This window comes from Alexandromys fortis, unplaced genomic scaffold (assembly GCF_014885135.2).
Source record: "Alexandromys fortis isolate MF-2015 unplaced genomic scaffold, M_Fortis_MF-2015_v1.1 scaffold_233, whole genome shotgun sequence".
NCBI classification, from domain to species: domain Eukaryota; kingdom Metazoa; phylum Chordata; class Mammalia; order Rodentia; family Cricetidae; genus Alexandromys; species Alexandromys fortis.
In genome coordinates, this window is record NW_026068146.1 from 1,795,311 (window position 1) to 1,815,197 (window position 19,887).

Sequence of the window (19,887 nt, forward strand, 5' to 3'; positions counted from 1 at the left end):
AATTAATGTTGATAAATATATGAAGGATATAAGATTGTTCATCCTCCCTAAGAATTTAAACTTGTTTTTATTGACAGGTTTCTTAAGTTTAAGTATTACATAATATTGGGAAGGCATAAACCATATATGAGTTTATAAATTATTACAACCTCTAAAGTTTAAATTTATATTATCAAAAATATAAGTCCCTTTTGATATAGGAATCACTTATTTGTATAAAGAAGTTTGTCATTATAAGAGAAGCACAGCATAGATTAATCCTCCTCCAAAAATTCAAGATAAAATGTAAACATGTCTTATTACAGATTAGCTTGTAAATATACCTTGGAAAATTAAGAATCCACTTAAAAGGAATGGACGAGATAAACCAAACTGTGTTAGTTTATGAAATGTTCCTCAGTGGTCTCCAGTTAGTGGAATTGTTGGAAAGGATTAGAAGGTGTGTCAGTTTGTTCAAGGTTTAACCTGTTTCCCCCATCCACAGTGCACTCTGGGTCTCCTACTTGTGACTTGAGACATTAGCTCTCAACTATTCCTGCTGCCCAATTAAGCACATTCTTTTATAAGTTCCCTTGTTCATGTGTTTTATACATCCAAGAGAAAAGTCACTAATATAAAACCTCAGGAAATGTTGTTTGAAGGATTATAAATTTTATTATATTTGTGAGGGAAGTGTTTGAGTTGAACATGCATAGTAAATTTCTGAAGTACTTAGTTTGGTAAAAGTTTGTTACTTATTTTGTTATGCTTGTTTAACTAAGCTGCCATTATGCAAGCTTATTAATTCAGAAACAACTATTCAGTATTACTTTTATTTTTATCATATGACTTTTAAACCAATACATAGTAAAATGTATGTACTATGTTTTATGTTTTATTAACTGCTACAGATAATAGCACACCGCCTAGGATAGTACATTGCATGAATATAATCATTTTCTGAATTCAAAATATGACTTCTTTAAATTTGTTTACTTACATTTTACTTTTATTTTATGGTGTGTTTTGCCTGTGTGTATGTGTGTGCACCTCATGTGCTCCTGGTGCCTGAGTAAGTCAGGAGAGGGCGTTAGAACTGGATTTGTAAACCATTATGTGGGTACTGGAAACTGAACCTGGAGCAACAGCTGCTTGCCTAACTCTCCAGCCCAAAAACAGAATTGATTTTTGAGGAGTTTTGAAAGTTTTATTGCATGTGTGTGTCCATCCCTGGGGTTGAACTGATCATCAGACTTGGCTGTAAGCACCCTTATATAGCAAACCATCTCCTAGTCCAAAGCAGAATTGTTCACAAGAACAATTAAAATTGATTTTAAAACAAAATTTGGTTCACAAAACAGAGTCTGCTGACTGTTATATTCAGTGTGTTCAATCATTGCCCTCTTTATCAAATAGGTAAAACAAACATCTTACCTGTCCACAGAGGAAGAGTGACTTAAGTTGAAGTCAAAGAGCAATTACCCAAAATAGAGACTTAAGAGTTGGGACCAAATCTGTCGTTCTATTTGACCTTTATGACCCTTTTTTCTGTTTTTTTTAAATAGTTTTAATAGTATCGGTGAATGATGTTTGAAAGTTAAATTCAGCTTCTTAATGTAACTGTGACAGACGACTTTCTCACCGCCGTGCCAAGTAGAAGATTACAACAGAGATGTTATGCCGCATCCTCATTGCCTCTGCTGCAGCTTTCACACCTCACATCTCAGTGGGGTAGTTCTGTTCAACAGTGTTTATGGTTCACATGTATGGTTGTGCTGTAACAGTGTTTTTATTTAATTTTTATTGTGTGTATGTGTATTTGACCTGGATGAATGTCTTTGCTCCACCCGTGTGCAGTGCCCCTGAAAGCCAGATGATGGTGTTGGATGGATCTCCTAGGACTGGAGTGACAGCTATTTGTGTTGTACCCTGTGGGTGCTTGGAATCCAACCAACAAGGAAGAACAACTGGTGCTCTTAACAGCTGAACCTCCACTCCAGCTAAGAGTTACTCCTGTATGTCTACCATGCCAAAACAAGAAAAGAAAACTCCATGGATCAATCATGAGTTGGATTTTTTATATTCTGCTAAGAGTTCTATATATACTGCCATGACCAGACTAAGAATCTGAAGTATTCCAAATTCACAGGAAGGCATTTCTCCTGCAAATTTAAGGACTATCCCAGAATTTACCACTACAGACATTACGGGCTTGCTCACAGAAACACAAAGTTTGTTTGTAAATGGATCATTAGCCAAGCAATAGTCATTTACTAATGGCAAATTAACACAAAATCTATTATGTCAGCCAAGAAATTCATCTAGAAAATTAACTTTGGGTAAGGAGTCTAGACTTTGATGACAATAGTCACTTTAAGATTGAGGACACTGAGCTTGACTCAGGGGTCAACCAAGAAGGTAATTTCGTGTGGTTTTCTTCAGCTGCTTTTTGGCTTTTGTTTGTTAATTCTTCCTCCCCCCTCCCCTCTTTTTCTTTGCCCCTTGCCCCCTTCCTTACTGGAGTTCTTTGAATAGCCCAGGGTGTTCTTTTTTGTTTTGTTTTGTGTTTTATACCTTGGTTTTCTAAGACTGTGTAGCAATCCTGGTTGTCCTGGAACTCACTCTGCAGAACAGTCTGACTTCGAACTCACAGAGATCTGTTAGCCTCCGCTTCCCAAGAGCTGGGATTCAAGACATGCGCCACCATTGCCTCTTACTCAGGGTGTTCTTAAACTTGCAATCCTTCTGCTCTGCTTCCTGAGTGCTCCCTACATATGGAGTGCGCCACCTCCTTTACCTTCTAAAGGCCTTTAGGAACAAGCAGAAGCTACTGACATTGACCACTTATTCTAGGAAGTCTGTGTGGAGGGAGACTCTTCAGACATGACTGTTTGCAAAAACAGCTGAGAAAAGTTTAGTTATCATTTGAGATGAAGTTTATTGAAGTAAGTGATGATTAAAAACATTAGGAGCATGAAAAGCTCACTGTGGTGTCTTGAACACCTGTAGCTTTAGGGCCACAGGAGAAGCAGGGATTAGGCAGCCCAGGTTCGGGGAGAGTGTGTCTCCAGTAATGAAATGGGGACTGATAGGATGGTCATCCCTTGTCCACTGTTCTCCCTGAGTTCGCTGTGCAAAGCAGCCTCCCTGGATATTGTGTGGGAGCTCTCATGCAGACACAATTCTACAAGCTGGTTCTTTGAATTTGTTCTGAAGTAATCAGAGCATTAATCTAGTTCATATATATATATATATAATTTATTTTGTTTACTGAAACATTTTGATCTCCTGGTCAGAACTCAGATTTTCTAAAATGAAAGATTTCTTTACCTTCTGTTATTGAACATTAGAAGACTTTGAAAATTAGCTTTTGCTGCAGATTTTTATATCACTTCTTAAAATTTTTGAAGATTTATTTATTTTTGTTATTTTTTGTGTTTGAGTGTTTTGTCTGTCTGTATATATGTGCACCACACCAGTGCCTGGTCTCATGATTGTCAGAAGTGGTCTCCAAATCCCCTGAGACTGGAGTTACAGTGCCCAGCTGCCATGTGGGTGCTGGGACTCAAACCCAGGTCCTCTACAGGAGCAAGTGCTCTTAATCACCCAAACCACCCATTCATCTCCCCAACCCGCCATTTGTTACTTTGCAATTAGTTCTAAATTGTAAGCAGCCAGCGTAGCGTTTTGTAAAGTTCTTTGCCAGCAGCCACTCACTATAATCAGTAGTAATGTCGGGTTTTCAATAAACATTCTATATTTCTTGGAAAAGTTCAAACAAGAATTGTTCTTATTCATTCAGGCACTCTGAAATTTGTAGCAGATAAGTTGTGCTCAGATTTTAGCCTCACCAGTTTCTCTTTAGACCTTTGTACAAAGACAAAGGTAGCCTCCTTGATTTGAAGTCCACTCTCCATCCTTTGCTGAGGTCAGAGTTTCTGTCTCATGTTGGATTTGGATGCTGCTTACATTGCAGCAACATACTAACTGCAGATTTAAACAGTAATTCTAATGGAATTCTGTAGTGCCTTCTTAGATGAATGTTCTTAGTGTAAACACTGTGCTTCTTGATTGTGCTAGTATTTGGCGATGGCTGTTTGAAAATAACATTTTGAAAGCTGAAATAATTTATGATAGATTGCGCTGAGATACCAATATCTACTATCAATTTTATTTACATCTGCCCACACCTCTGTGCATGTGTGTGAGTGCACATGTGCTTGTGCATGTGTGTCTGTGTGTGCGCACTGCTGTGTGTGTGTCAGTGTTTGTGGAGGTCAGAGGACAGATCTAAGACAGGAGTCTGTTTTCTCTTTCTACTACCATGTGAGTTCAGGAGATTGGACTCAGGTTGTGAAGCTTGGTGGCAAGTACCATTACCTGATGGGTCATCTTGCTGGTTCTTGTCATGAATTTTGTTGAACATAATTTTATTCCTGATAACAACCTTCTGAGAGTGTATTTTTTCAAATGAAGATTCATTGCTGGGAATATCTTTCACACATGAGTGTTTGTAATCGGTTGCAAAGTGCTGAAGCCTGGAAATAAGGCACCCATGGAGTTTCCCCAGTGTTCTGATGGTTCCTAAGGGATCTTTGTTTACCTCCTGGTTCCTGACATCTCTGTAGAGATGTTGCATTCTCTTCTTATCTCATATTGAGCTTCAGACTTTATTTGTAATGTTTGCTTTCATGGAATACTTTCCTCTAAGGCACTTTGTGTCTTAATTATAGTGCCCTCCCTTGGAGGGGGGAACCTGTTTATATTCAGTTGGATTCAAACCACACTTCCTGTTTTAGAGCAGATTTATCATCACCCTTCAGGCTGTTCTTTAATATGGAGCTCTTTAGAATGAATGTCTTAAGCTGTTCCCCAGATGTTTTAACTTCAGCAAACTTGTGGTTTTCTTTATTGGCATCTTTGCTTGTAGTATTCGGAAGATGAAAGAAGATATCTTCTGAGTATCTAAACACATTTCATATTAGTTTTTGAATGTCTTTTGCTGCCAGGGAATGCATAGGATAATACTTAAAAAATAATACTGATAAAATTTCGTAATCTTTTCTTTTAAAAGGGAATGTCAGAACGATAATTCTGTTAACAGTAATGTAAAAATAGTATTGTCTGTTGTATGTGGTCTTGAGTTTTCATTGCTGTGCAACTCATATTTTGTGTAGCTGTTAACATTTAATTCTTTAATAGCTTTCATTCTCCACTTATTCATACAGTAAAAGTTGAGATGCTTTGTATCCAGTATCTTTTAAATTATCCAGAAGTTTGAACTTAAAATATTAAAGATGTCAATCAGTTCCTTTTCAAGATGGTTCTCTAATTGAAAATTCTCTGTGATATGAGCAAACAGTTTTCCCTCCACAATTATAAAGGTAGCTGATAAAAACCTATTGAGTGTTAAATGTATTCAAGGTAATGACATGAAAGGTGAAAGAGTGAGCTGGAGCTCACTCTGCTGTCCCCACGCTGCCTCTTAGGGAAGGAATTTGAAATCCCTATGTGATGTGAGTTGCTTAGAAGCATTTCTGTGGTGGGTGACTTCATTTTCTGCCCTTGTCTCTTCGTCTTCCCTTTAGTGCTTGCTAGACTAGCTGCTCCTCAATAATATTTTCTACTTTCAACTCTTCTTCATCTAGCTTTCAGAGGACACTAATTTTAAAATTTATTATAATCTTATAGGTTCCTATAGTTTTCTATGTATGCTTCTCCAATTCTTCCTTCTCATTTTCCTCTCAGTATAACTTGCAGTTGTTGATCAGATACTATTTATATAAAGCCATAGGGTCTTAAGCTCTAACATGTCAGATGCCCCTCTTTTCTCTAAGAATCTAACATGGAACAGGAAGAAAGACTAAATACTATAATAACACCCAGAACTAAGCAGGAAGACCGACAGACTGGAGGCTGTTATAACACCCAGGACGAAGCAGGAAGACAGACAGATTGGAGGCTGTTATAACACCCAGGACTAAGCTATATTAAACTGAATTTTTAGTTTTCATAGTTCAGTTTACCTTGTTTGCCTCTATTCCTCAAGCCTGAATTTCTTGAACTTTCAAATGAGACCCATCGATTTTCCACCCATTTAATTGTCTAGATGTAAGCCTTGTTGACACATGCTCTCCCCCTTCTGTAGAGAAATATGTTGACCAAGCTTAATCTGTGTTTTCTTTTTTCTTAATATTTATTTATTATGTATACAATATTCTGTCTGTGTATATGCCTGCAGGCCAGAAGAGGGCACCAGACCTCATTACAGATGGCTGTGAGCCACCATGTGGTTGCTGGGAATTGAACTCAGGACCTTTGGAAGAGCAGGCAATGCTCTTAACCTCTGAGCCACCTCTCCAGCTAAAAGTGTGTGAGGTGTGAAAGAGCGCTGCTGGTCTGAGCCTGTTCTTGGAGTAGTTCTGATCTCCATGGAAATGAGCATGCTTCTTTGCTAACTTTATTTCTATGACTTTTCTGGTTGTTGTCAGCAGGAGTGTTGGCTATGACACAATATTTGTTACTCGGAATCGGAAATTCAGGATGTTATATTTTGATAGGGATTTAAATGCCTGCTTGAGTGTTTCTGATGAGTGATTTGTTTTCAAAGTTTGACAGAAAAAAATGATTAGCTGTTGCTCAACCATTTCCATATCCATTGCATATATTTCTGGAACTTGTCTGTGATTGGAGAAACTCTGCCCCATGGAAACTGTGGACTTCGATAAAAATAAAGAAAGATGAATGTAGTGATAGGAGCGGCGAGGCTGCGTCCCCAGCACCCGGCTGCCCGTATGGCTAGCTTATGCCCCGAAATAATTACACGGAAACTGTATTCTTTTAAACACTGCCTGGCCCGGCTAGTTCCAGCTTCTTATTGGCTGGCTCTTACATATTGACCTAACCCATTTTTAATAATCTGTGTAGCCCACGAGATGGCTTACCAGGGAAGATCTTAACCTGCGTCTGTCTGGAGTGGGAGAATCATGGCGACTCCCTGACTCAGCTTCTTTCTCCCAGACTTCTGTTCTGTTTACTCCACCCACCTAAGGGTTGACCTATCAAGGGGCCTAGGCAGTTTCTTTATTAATAAGAAATCACTCCCACATCAGATGAAGAGAGTGTATAATCTGTGTTTTGGAGTTAGCCATGGGTAGGATGTCATTTAGGCTTACCAGGGGACTGTACGTGTCATTCTGAGGATCACTTTCCTACAGTATCTTTCTGTCCCTTGCATGACTTAAAACTAAATGTCAAACAATTTACTGTTTAATGAAAATTGTAAATGGGTTTAGTGGAATTTAGTTGTATGTTTTTATGATTGGTTGAAACCTAATGCACATGCCACTTACGTAAATTTAGAAGTAATCATTTTAATCTATACTTGGAAAGTGCTTTTCACCAGTATATTTAATTATCACATGTGCTAAAAAACTTTCATCTTCAGAGTTACATAAATGGGAATAATTAAACATTAAAACATTTTAGAATTGAATACAGGCTTATCTAAAGTAGCACGTGCTTAAAACCAGCTTCTTATCAAAGAAAATAGAGTTAGGCAGTGGAGAAATACCTCTAAATTACAACGCTCATTGACTAATAGTTTAGCTTTGGCTTTGGATGGCTGTTACTTTTTCCATCTTTTTCAAATATACTTAAATATAATCATATGTGGGGATATTCTTTTGGCTTTTATCAGACTGACATTTGAGTGATTTTTTTTAACCTCACTGAACATTTGTGGTAAAAGATTTCAAAGCTTTGAATCTTACAATTTGCTTATGGATTTCCCTCCTATGTGTTATTCTATTAACATTTGGTCTTAATAAGTATAACCTGTTTGGAATTACTGACATTTTAAGTTTATTATTTGTTTAGATGAGAAGTTTAGGAAAGAAAACTGAAAATCCAAACTTGGCGTTTCAAATGCTTTCTCAGGTTAGCTAACATCTTCAAGTTTTCCTGTGAAGATTTTAATTGTGTTACCTTCCTGAATTGTTTGAAATTATTGATGTTTGCTTCTATACTGTGTAATCACCATAGTGTGAGGTCCTCTTTTCTTCAAATGTATGCTGAGTGTGCATATGTGCCCCTTCTCTGCCCCACACTAGAACTTTCTTACTCTGCTTTGGCATAACACAGCATCTTTAGTTCCGGGGGAAGTGGAAAGCAGCTGCCATTAGAAGTAGAGCTTGTGTCGTGTAGCCTGTGTCTGTGTACGTTCCTGTTCATAATTCTTGTCTTAATTTTTCATCGAGAGTAACTGGTGCTGAATTATAATTTATAGTTATGGGGTCCTGAATTTCAAGTAGAAGTTGCTACATATCACATAAGTAGGAAATTTATTAATTAAGAAATAATTAAAGCCAGACGTGGTGGTGCAAGTTTTTATACCAGCACTCTCAGGAGGCAGAGGCAAGTGGATCTCTGAGTTCCAGGCCAGCTAGAGCTACATAGTGCTACAGAGAGCCACACAGTCTTAAAAAAAAAAAAAACAAAAACAAAAAATGCAAAACAAACAAAAAATTAACGTCTTTACTGGAAACCTTACTGTCAATTTTTTCAACATCTTTCATCTGTCTTGTGACTCCAACTGGCAAAAACCCTGTCTTTTGCTGTTTTTATTTATAGCCTGATGTTAAGTTGAATAAAATGGGAAGGGGGAGCTGCATAGTGAGTATGAGACCATCCTGAGAAGAATATCATTTTCCAGAATTCTTACAGCTTTATAAAGTGAACCTTTGCAGAGTTTTAGACACTAAAAATGAAGGTGATGGAAAATGTTTGTCAGGAATAGACATGCTGCTACTAACTCCAGACCTGTGTCCTGGATGGGGTGGGGGACAGCATAGGGAAGGTCCCCTTTCTAATGCGTTATCACTGGTCCATCCTAACTAGAGGTTGTTAAATGTGGGAAATCATGTTCTGTTCTGGACCTCAGAATCTCAATGCAGCTTCTCATTGAATCATGCTGGGTTTTCTCCTTTTATTCCATCAATGTATTGGATGGAACTGGACATATTCCTTTGAACCAAAGCATTTAAGTGATCTCTGAGGAACACACTTCATCTTCTTAGGAACTTTCCACCATGGTGTATTACAGGTGACAGAAGTCCAAAATGTCTACAGACCAAGATTTAGAAAAGCCATGCAATTAATTCTCTATTGAGAAAGGGTAGCATTAAGAATGTCAAGCATTGGTGAGTTTCTTCCTGTTGGCTTTATTGTTTTTAAGCCTTTCTACACACACTGGAATGATATCAGAAGTCAGTGATAAAAAACAAGTCAGGGAAACCAGTTTCTTAGTTTACATGAAAAATTAGGATAGCGACAATGATTTATATCTTCTGAAGTCGAGCTCATCATTATATATTGAAGTATAGTTTGCATACAAAAACATTTAACTCCTTATATGTGAAATTTTAGATTTGGATATTTGTACTTTTTAACCATCAACAAAATTGAAAATTTTTCAATTTTTGACACATATTTCTTTGTAATTATTTTCTTTTCAGGCCCCCTCATCTGTGGTAGCTGATTTCAACCCATATTGCTTTGTCTTAGCCAGAATGAATAAAAAACAAACAAAAAGGATTGATTTTGTATGTTTGCTATTCTGTCTGACTCCTTTAACATAGCTGACAATGTTTGTTGAGCATAATCCATGTAGTGGAAGACATCAGTTGTTCACCTCTTCTTACTGTACAACAGTGTCCCTCCTGGGGACAAGCCAGTTTATTTATTAAATTGTTTTTGAAACAATAAGGTTATAGTAACTGCTGGCATGCCTGATTACAATAGTAATCATGTGTTTAGATTTTTACAAGGAATCACCAAACACTGCTGAGCCTTTTGAGTTTTGCATCAGCAGCGTATCCCTTCTAAATGTGTTGACGCTTTGTCGGTTATTGTTATTTTCAGATTTTTTTTGCATATCTTTACTGAAAAAAAACTGGCATATGTGGAATTTCCTAGAACTAATGGCGTTGATAGCTGTATTTCCTTATCAGTTGGTTGGCTGACCAGGGTTTGGGTTTCATTATCAGCAGAGAAAGGTATGGAAGGAAGTGGGAGTGAGAGAGGGAAGGAGGGTGCTTCTTAGGAATTAATTTTGGGTAATGTGAAGTATATACTTTGGTCAGTTATGGATTTGCTGTTCTTGAGTCATTCAGGAGTGTCAGAAAAGAAAGTTGATGTTCCTAAAGCTTCTTATTATCAATTCCATTTGACTTCCAGTTTGCAGTATTAGGTTGCTAAAAGATTAAGAAAGGTATTTTGAAAGCCATGTCTTTTTATTATTGATTTTTATTGCACTCTACATTTTTCTCTGCTCCCCTCCCTTCCCCTTCTACCCTCTACCATGGTCCCCATGCTCCCAATTTACTCAGAAGATCTTGTCTTTTTCTACTTACCATGTAGATTAGATCCAAGTATGTCTCTCTTAGGGTTCTCATTGTTGTCTAAGTTCTCTGGGATTGTGATTTGTAGGCTGGTTTTCTTTGCTTTATGTTTAAAAACCACTTATGACTGAGTACATGTGATAATTGTCTTTCTGTGTCTGGATTACCTCACTCAAAATGATGTTTTCTAGCCCCATCCATTTGCCTGCAAATTTCAAGGTGTCATTACTTTTTTCTGCTGTGTAGTACTCCATTGCGTAAATATACCACATTTTCCTTATCCACTCTTCGTTCAAGTGGCATTTAGATTGTTTCCAGGTTGTGGAAGCCATGTCTTAAAATTGAGTAAAGAATTGTCAGGTATGGTGGCAGACACCTTTAATCCCAGCAGTTGGGAGGCAGAGGTCAGGGATACACAGAGAAACTCCGACTTGGAAAAAAATAAAATAAAATAAAATAAAAAAGAAATTGAATAAAGAATAAAAATTCAAAGTACCCAAACTTCATTTTTTTTTTAATCTTATAAATTGGATCATGGCTTTTTCACCATCAAATTATAGAAGCAAGGTCCATCCGTCCTCCCTCCCTCCCTCCCTCCCTCCTTCCCTTCCGATCCCCCTCCTCTTCCCTCCCCTTCCAGCTTCTCCACTCCTCTCTTCTGAGACAGGGTTTCTCTGTGTAAAAGTCCTGGCTGTCCTGGAACTTTTTGTAGACCAGGCTAGCCTTAACTCACAGAAATCTGCCTACCTCTGCCTCCCAAGTGCCGGGATTAAAGGCATTGCACAATTTTCTATTGCTATCATTACATATCAATCAAAATAGTGGAATTAAGAGTCCCACGATGGCTTTTCTAAGTTATAGTGAGTATTTATAAGAGACTGCCCCAATATATTGTTCTTTTTATCACAATTTAATTTTTTTTATCATTTACGTGTGTGCACATGCACAGTAAAGTGCGACGTTCAAATGGTGACTTTTAGGAGTTGATTCTCTCCTTTTGTGTTAGGTTCCAGAGTACAAACTCAGATGGTCAGCCTTGCTGGCAAGTGCTTAGAGCTGTCTCCACTTCTCCAGCATTATCTGACTCACAATTATAAATTGTTTTTCTATTTTAATTTTGTGTGTATGTGTGCTTTGTGTGTGCGTGCCTATTGCTGTAAAAATGGAGTCAGTTTCTCTGGAACCAGAGTTGCAGATGGTTGTGAGGAGGCCATGTGGGTACTGGAAACCAAACCTGTGTCCTCCGGAGGACCAGACAGTGTTTTAATTACTGAGTCATCATCTCTGAAGCCTCCTGATTTTGTTCGATTGCTTGTTTAGTTTTTATGTATGTGACTTTCTTTATGTTTTGAGTGCTATTCTTTATTCTTGAGTGCTAATTTTTCTAACTTAATTTGGTATGTCACAAAGCATAAATTATTTAATTCTGTGGAATTTTTGTCAAACAGAACATATCAAAATTCATTTTAAATTACTTACTGTTCTTCACTGTAACTCTATGAAAGGAAACTGGAAATCTTATGAAATGACCAGTGCATTTTAATGAGAGCGTGCAAAAAATAGTTACTGTATCTTGCTATAGCATCGATTCTCTTCTATTAAATTGCTGAATCACTGACCTTCACATAACCTGCCTTGGATAACAGTAATAATTATAATGCTTTTGAGAAGGTGAATTTTTCTATAATAGTTTTTCTGCCTTTATTTTCATCACTGCCTCTGCCCTTGATTTTAATGACATGAGGGCTTTTATTCTGAGTGATGCTGTTAGTCAGTATTTCCGTGGTCACTTGTTGTCTGCCCATGGGTTCTACAGTTCACTCTCTGCTGATTACGGTAGCATACTGGTGATCCATCAGCCTTATTCTCAGTTTTTCGGAGAAGTCAGTGCTATCTATCTGTTCTAGAATGCATTGTTTCCGTATTAGGACATTTTACTTGGTAACTTTTTATGTATGTATTTTCTTTTATTTTGTGTATAATCTCAAGGTATTTGTTACTGACAGCCACTGCTGAAGCACAGCTTTGATCCGCAAGGCCTCTCTTTTTCCTTGTGCTGTCCTTGTTTTCCTCACAAGCAAAGCGGTGCATCGATAACCTGTGAATTGCTCAGAAATTACTTTAGTGAAGGGTTTGTGAACTGAGTGGAAAGCATTAATTAGAATTTAATTTCTACATATTCTATGAAATCAGGGTTAAAACTACTTTAGATAAAAGGTCGGGTGTGGATCTCACGTGCCTTTAATTTTAGGCTTGGGAGACAGGGGCAAGTAGATCTCTGAGTTCCAGGATAACCAGGGCTACACAGTGAAACCTTACCTCAAACATCAACACACCACAAAAACAACTTTAAAAGGACTTGATGCATTTTTTACATAATGTTTCTCTTTAAGAAATTCTGAGTTGAATTCAGTGACATGAATTAATATGTTCTTATATAAAATGTCTGGGCCCACCCAGAGTAACACACTTCCTCCAACAAAGCCGCCCCTCCTAATCCTTTCAGATAGCGCTACTCCCTGAGCATTCAAATGAATGTACCCTATGGAGGCCATTCTTCAAACCACCAAAAGCCTTGAAAGTATTTTTTTTTTTTGTGAAAGAGTTTAATTACAGAAACCACGTTATATAATTCCATTTGCGTACAAAGTGTCTAGAATTGAAAAAAATAGAGATGAAATATACATCAGTACTTGCTTCAGGTAGGAGATGAGGTGATGGAGAGATTTGGCGAACGTTGACCTTTTTTGTTCTAAAGTAAAGGTATAATTTTTAGATATTCAATTTTTTTTTTGTAGAAAACCCTTGTGTGAGTAAGGGGGAAATACTCATTTTTAAATTTATATTATTCTCAAATCGGAACTCTGTTAGATTCTTTGGTTATGTTTTGTTTTGCTTTTTGAGACAGGGTCTCCTGTAGCTCAGGCTGCCCTTGAATTCTGTCTCCTGCCCTTATCTCCTAGGACTACAGGCTACATCATCCTGTCCAGCAGGATTCTGGCTTTGAATCTCCAGTTTGCCATATGTGACCTTCATTCACCACTCTATTAATTTTATTTTGCTGTCTAGTTTGTATAATGGCTTAGTTCAGAAAGTATATGTTTTAGATTCTTAACGATATGTATTTACAAAGAAATTTAATTCATTTTTGAATACAAATAAATGATTTTAGGATTGCACTGATTATATTTTAATTAGAATTTGCAGTTTGTGAAAATTGACATATGCTAACTTACCTTCTCCTGTAATTTCTTTGTAGGTTTGATGAACTTGTAAAAAAATTCAAAGTTGAATATCATGCTGGTGGCTCTACCCAGAATTCAATTAAAGTGGCTCAGGTTGGTTAACTATATTAAAAATTAATGAAAATGTTTCAAAATGAATCTAAACTTTTAGTTATTTTACATATTGTTTTCCAGTTTACTTTTAATGTTTCAAAAGAGTTTTTGTTCATTTTCACTTGAGTCTTCAACAACACATTTAATAAAACTAATTTTAGTTGTCTTTCTTTTTGATAAGCTTAAAGAGAATTTAATATATTTATTCGTTACTATTTTTGTATGTTAATTGCTTTGTAGAACTTCTCATTTCATAGATAGCTATAATTTTTATTTTATAAGTGAATTTTTTCTTTTGTTAATTTTATCTAATTTTGCTTTAATGTCAACTACTTTGACAGTTTTGCCCCTCCATCCTTCCGTCACTTAATCCTTCCTTCTGTTATTTGAAGGCAGGGTTTACCTATATAGACGTGGCTGGCCTAGAAGTCACTGTGTGGACTACGTGGGCCTCAAACTTGTGATGATCTGCTTGCTTTTGCCTCTGGAGCACTAGAATTACAAGTGTATAGAACTTAATGTAATTTAGAAATTTTTCATTTTATACAGGTGATTGCATGCACCTGTAATTTTAGGTATTTTATAGGCTGATTGAGGAGGACCATGAATGTGAGGTCAGCCTAGGAAACAGTGTAACCCCAATTCCAAACAAAATGAAACCTTTTCTTTTTATGTGGTGTGTAGAAAGGATATTGCTACTATCTAATAACATTCTTCATTATATAAGTATGTGAATACAAATATGTATCTCTTCTTGTTTGTTTTGTGATAGAGTCTTACTGTGTAGCTCTGACTGACCTGTAACACCCCATATAAGCCATGATGGCCTCAAGTATAGAGATCTGCCTCCTGTAGCCTCTGAGTGCTGAGATTAAAGTCAGGGGTCACCCAAACTGCCAAAGTGTATGTGTCTTTCTATCCATTTAAATGTCAGTATCTAAGCATGTGTCTTATGTACTTACATACACGTGTATATTTTTGCATATGTGTTTTTGCATACTTTAGAACTGTCCAATATACATGTATATTTACTTGCATATGAATCTATATTCTTTAGAACTATAAAATTCATTCAGTAGTATTGGAATAAACACAGTTAGAAATATAGTCTGAATCAACAGCTAATCTAAAGTTAAGAGTTAATGTTAGGGGCTGGAGAGAGGGCTAAGCAGTTAAGAGCACTGATTGCTCTTCCAGAGGTCCTCAGTTCAATTCTAGCAACCACATGGTGGCTCACACCATCTACAGTGGAATCTAATGCCCTCTTCTGGAATGTTGTGTACATTCAGGTAGAACGAGCACTCATATATTTAAAAAACAAAACGAAACAAACAAAAAAAACACCTTTTTTTTTTTAATTTTGAAACTCCAATTTGGAAGGATATGAAAAAGATAATTGCTATAATTTGAAAGTTGCCTTATCTTATTCTGTAGTCATAGTTTAGTTTTCATGGACTAGGGTCATTCTTGTTTATTTGTTGATAAATGCTTTCTCTATTAATTCTAATTCACTTAAAGGACAGGAGAAATGACAAACTGAGAAATAAAATCCAGAGAGTTCCCTCCTTTTTTCCCCTTCCTTCTTTCCTTTTTCTTAACTCTTACTCGATTTAAATATTCAATTGAATTACTCTACCTACCTCTAAAACTCAAAGGTTATAGCGTTTAAGATGGTTGTTGTTTTGAAATGGCTTAAGACTTTTGTCCAGTTACTTCTTTTGTTTGATATGAGTGAGCTCAGATGAATTGGGGATAAAACAACAAAAGAAGCAAAATCCAGTGTCATAGCCCAGGCCTATCATACCAGCTGCTTAAGAGTCCACGACAGGAACATCCCAAGTTCCAGGCATGTATAGACTACCTGGTGAATTGGAGGCTGGCCTGGGAAACTTGGTAAAACTGTTGTCTTAAAATCTCAAAGTAATTTGGGTCCCCTAGTTTAGTATTTGAAGACTTTTTTTTTTACAATTCCGAGACCATTGTCTTGCCTGCAAGGTGGGCAACTCTCATGTCAGCTCAGGAGGCAGCAGCTGCACAAGCAGAAGCACAAAGCCACTGAGGACTGCCACGCAAGAGTCTCCTGGCTTTTATTTTTGTATTTCCAGTGAGATGGTTGGCAGGATAAAGGCATGTTCCTCCAGACCTGACAATCTGAATTCTGTCCCCATCATTCACATGATGGAATCTGTCCCTGAAAGTTCTCACTGGCTTCTGCATGTACACGCTGCTCACCATATACAAAATAAAGTTTGATTTGTTTTTAAAAATGAAAGACATGAGAAAAAGCCTTGGGCTGTATGGCACACAAGGCCCTGGGTTCTGTCCCCAAAGTCACATACACAAAAGAATGACTTACATTTCAATTTTGGATATTATATTAATTTGTTCTGACTACCGTAACAAAATACACTGATTGAATGAATTAAATAACAGAAGTTTTCCCTCAGATTTCTGAAGGCTTTAAGTCATGGTCAGAACACTGTCAAGGTCGTTTTTGTGTAAATCCTTTCTTCCTCTCCTACAGACCACTGCCCTCTTTGATGTCCTCTAATTGTCTTTTCTTCTGTATTTTTGAAGCAAGAAATCTCTGGTATTTGTTCTTTAATACCACTACTATTAATATGTGCATATTCTCCTGACCTCATTTCATTGAATTCCTTATGAGGACGAAGGCTGAGAGCTCACCATGGATTTCAGCAGAGAGTAATGGGGATGATGTTCTTCTGGCCATGGCAGGAATTTTCCTCACCTCTCTGATTCTCTCCACTCTTCACTTTTTCACTACTGTTGACGGTCTGAACACTGAAATTAAATTCTCTTATTGCCTAGGACTCTTTAATATATCATATCTTCTCAAACTCTATTAGTACCTATTCAAAGGGTTTTCTTTTTGTTCTTTTAACATTTATTTGTCCTACTCTACTCAATAAGAAGTCCTCTATATAAACAATCAAATGAAATAAGGAAAATGAGATTTATAAGTAAGTATCTGGGCAGTTGAACACCCTGTGTCCTAAAGATGATACTGTATATTGGTATCACTACTAGAGAATGGAATGCTAGTTCTTCAGTGAATTAAAGCTGATATTAACCTCAAGACCCAGGTGTTCCATCTCCGCATATGCTAATTTGTTTATGTCCTCCTAATTTTCAGTCTGAAGCACAAATTCTCCCTTATAATGGTATGTGGAAATGAGTTCTTCGGTAACTGGAGTGGATCAGTGTTCTTGTAAAAGAGAACTTCAGTTGTGTTCCATAAGATAAGCCAGTCACACTATCACATGCATGTTTTATGGCTCCACTTATATTTGGCATCTGCTATATCCTGATTTCACAGAGAAAGTAAAATGGTCACTCTCAAAAACTGGAAGGAGGACAAATGGGGAGTTACTATTTAATTCATACAGAGTTTCTTTTTTTCAAGATGGCGGTGTTATTGGCACAAAGCACATAGATGTACTTAATGCTCGTGGCCTGTGTGCAGCCATGTGTTTCGTGGCAGTGTCGGGGCACTTAGGGACCTATGTATTGCAGTAGTGTACTGCTGCTGCATTAGTCACCAACTGCTTACCCTCCTTAGTTTCTGCAGACTCACCCTGTGGTATTCTTATGTAATGAAATGCCTCACAACATGTCTCAGAATGTAAGTCACTGCTAAGTAAAAGCACAGTTATAAAGTGATTAAAAGAGTAAATTTTCTTTTATGAATAATTTGTCACAATCTGTAAATTATAAAAGATTTTACACATTTATTTAATAATGAAGTAACATTTGCAGGTCAAGATGTGGGCTTGGTCTGTTGTGGCACATACTTTTCATCTGGAGGCAGAGGCAGGTGGATCTCAGAGTTCAAGATTAGGCTGGGTGTGTAGGCCTCTTCTGTCAGACTCCAGAGAGATGGAAACATTCTTGATAATGAATGTGTTGTCCTGCTTAGAGTTCTGTCTGATATTACCAATAGTCATATTTTATACTTCATGTGATATGACAGATCCAGGCGATGCTCATACCCACTGAGTCATCTCTCCAGCCCTCCTGTCAAGAAAATGTTCTTAAGCCCTTATGTATTTTGATTTATCTAACCACAGTGAAGATTTTAATGAAGCCACAATCATATATAAACATATATTCATTAATGTCCCATTCAAATATAAATTAGTGTAACATGAAGGGGGCCAGGCTTGTTGAGGTTTTCTGTCCTTCCCAATTCCTACAGCTGTTTAGCTCCAAAGAAAATCACACAGAGATCTCTATAAGTTATAATGCTGATTGGCTCATTAGCTCAGGCTACATCTTAGCTCTTGTAGCTTATATTAACCCATTGTTCTTATCTATGCTAGCCACATGTTTCGGTACATTTTTCAGCAGGGCAGCTCACATCTTGCTTCTTCTTCGGAGTCTGGGCAGGAGTGGGAGTAATCAACTTCCTCCTTCCCAGAATTCTCCTGTTCTTAGTGTATCATTTCTACTTCCTGTCTGGTTTTTCTGCCTATACTTCCTGCCTGGCCAATCAGTGTTTATTTAAAACTTGATTGACAGAATACAGACAATTTTCCTGTACCAAATTAGGGCTTATGAATATTTGACTGACAATATAGAATCAAACATCAAACGTTGGCAGTTTCTACACACGCCTTTTTCTATACTTTTGTTTTTTGACACAAGGTCTCACTGTGTATCTCAGAGAAATCCACCTACATCCTCTACTTTGTAAATACTGTTTTAAAGGTGTATACCACCACATCAAGCTAAATATTGATTTCTGTTCATATGTATCTGTGCACTTTCCCTTGCCTCCCAAGCCACCGAGTGTAGGTTCTGGGAACTACATTCAGGTCCTCTGGAAGAATAGCTACTGTTGAGCCATCACTCCAGCCCCTTCTTACACTTTTTATTTTTCTTACCTGTGATCCTAATGATCAGACCCAATTAACCAGACCACCCAATTTCAGTGTGTGATGTTTTTATTTACCATTTTTTAAACATTGAGTTGATTTGAACATTCAATATATAATTGCATTGGCATTTAATAAAATTTTCAATTTGAAAGACACAGAAGATGGTCTTCATGGATGTGACCCTAAGAGTGCCTTTGGTCTTGGATTATGGCTTAATGGCTTAATCGGACAATGTTTGTCTACCATGTGCAAGCCCTGGGTTCAATTCCCAGTTCCCAAAAGATTAGCGAAAAGATAAATATCACTGGGTATGAATCCAGAAATACAATAAAAATTGGGAGGCTGAAACAGGATTCCAAGTTTAAGACCAACCAGCAGGGACCACACATTAAGAACTTATATCAGTAGAGTTAATAATTTGAAACTAAAGAATATGTCTGTTTACAATACACTAAGCACATAAAGAAAAGAATCACGTTGAAGTAGAAATTTGCATAGCTTTCCAGAAGTGCTTGATAATATTTGAGCAGGCTCTAAATACCCTGGCAGAAACTCATACAAATAAAAATATTGGCTTCATTTTTATGTAATAAACGTGCTTTAAACTTATAGATTAATTTTTTTTTCAGGAAAATGCACTGACATTCAATAGAATTTTATTAGCCCCTTAACTAAACTTTGTTTATAACATGAAGGTCCTGCTTGTTGGAGGTTTCTGTCCTGCCTGGTACCCCACAGCTGACAAGCCCCAAAGAAAATCACACAGAGATCTCCATAAGTTATAAAACTGATTGGCCCATTGGCTCAGGCTTTTTGTTAACTCTTGTAGCTTACCACCGTTTTCAGCTGGCAGGTCACATCCTGCTTCCTCAGTGGTCTGGGCCGGACTGGGAGGAATCAGCTTTCTCCTTCCCAGAATTCTCCAGTTCTCATTGCATCACCCCTACTTTCTGTCTGGATTTCCCACCTATACTTCCTGCCTGGCCAATCAGCATTTATTTAAAACATGATTGACAGACTACAGACAATTCTCCCGCACCATTTGTTTTGACACTCTGTGCTTTAAAAAAACCATTATTTCTTTGAGGATGAAATTTTAACCAACAAACAGTATACTTGAGAGTGTTCTCAACTGATAGACATGTTAGTCATGGGTATTTGATTTTAAAATGTTTCTTATTAGTCTATATTATAATATTAGATTTGATTATGTCATTTCCATTCATGAGTATAATGATCACTGTCACCTGTCATGTCTTTGTTTTTCCTGTC

General features: G+C 37.1%; 1 protein-coding gene across 2 annotated transcripts in view; it reads left to right on the forward strand.

The window, feature by feature from the left end:
• Positions 1–19,887, forward strand: part of Adk (adenosine kinase) — a 393,218-nt gene that overhangs the window by 126,227 nt on the left and 247,104 nt on the right. For both annotated transcript variants that reach the window (XM_050127020.1, XM_050127018.1), the window contains exon 4: positions 13,639–13,717. In XM_050127020.1, coding sequence (XP_049982977.1) covers positions 13,639–13,717 — 79 coding nt within the window. The remainder of the gene's footprint in view (positions 1–13,638; positions 13,718–19,887) is intronic.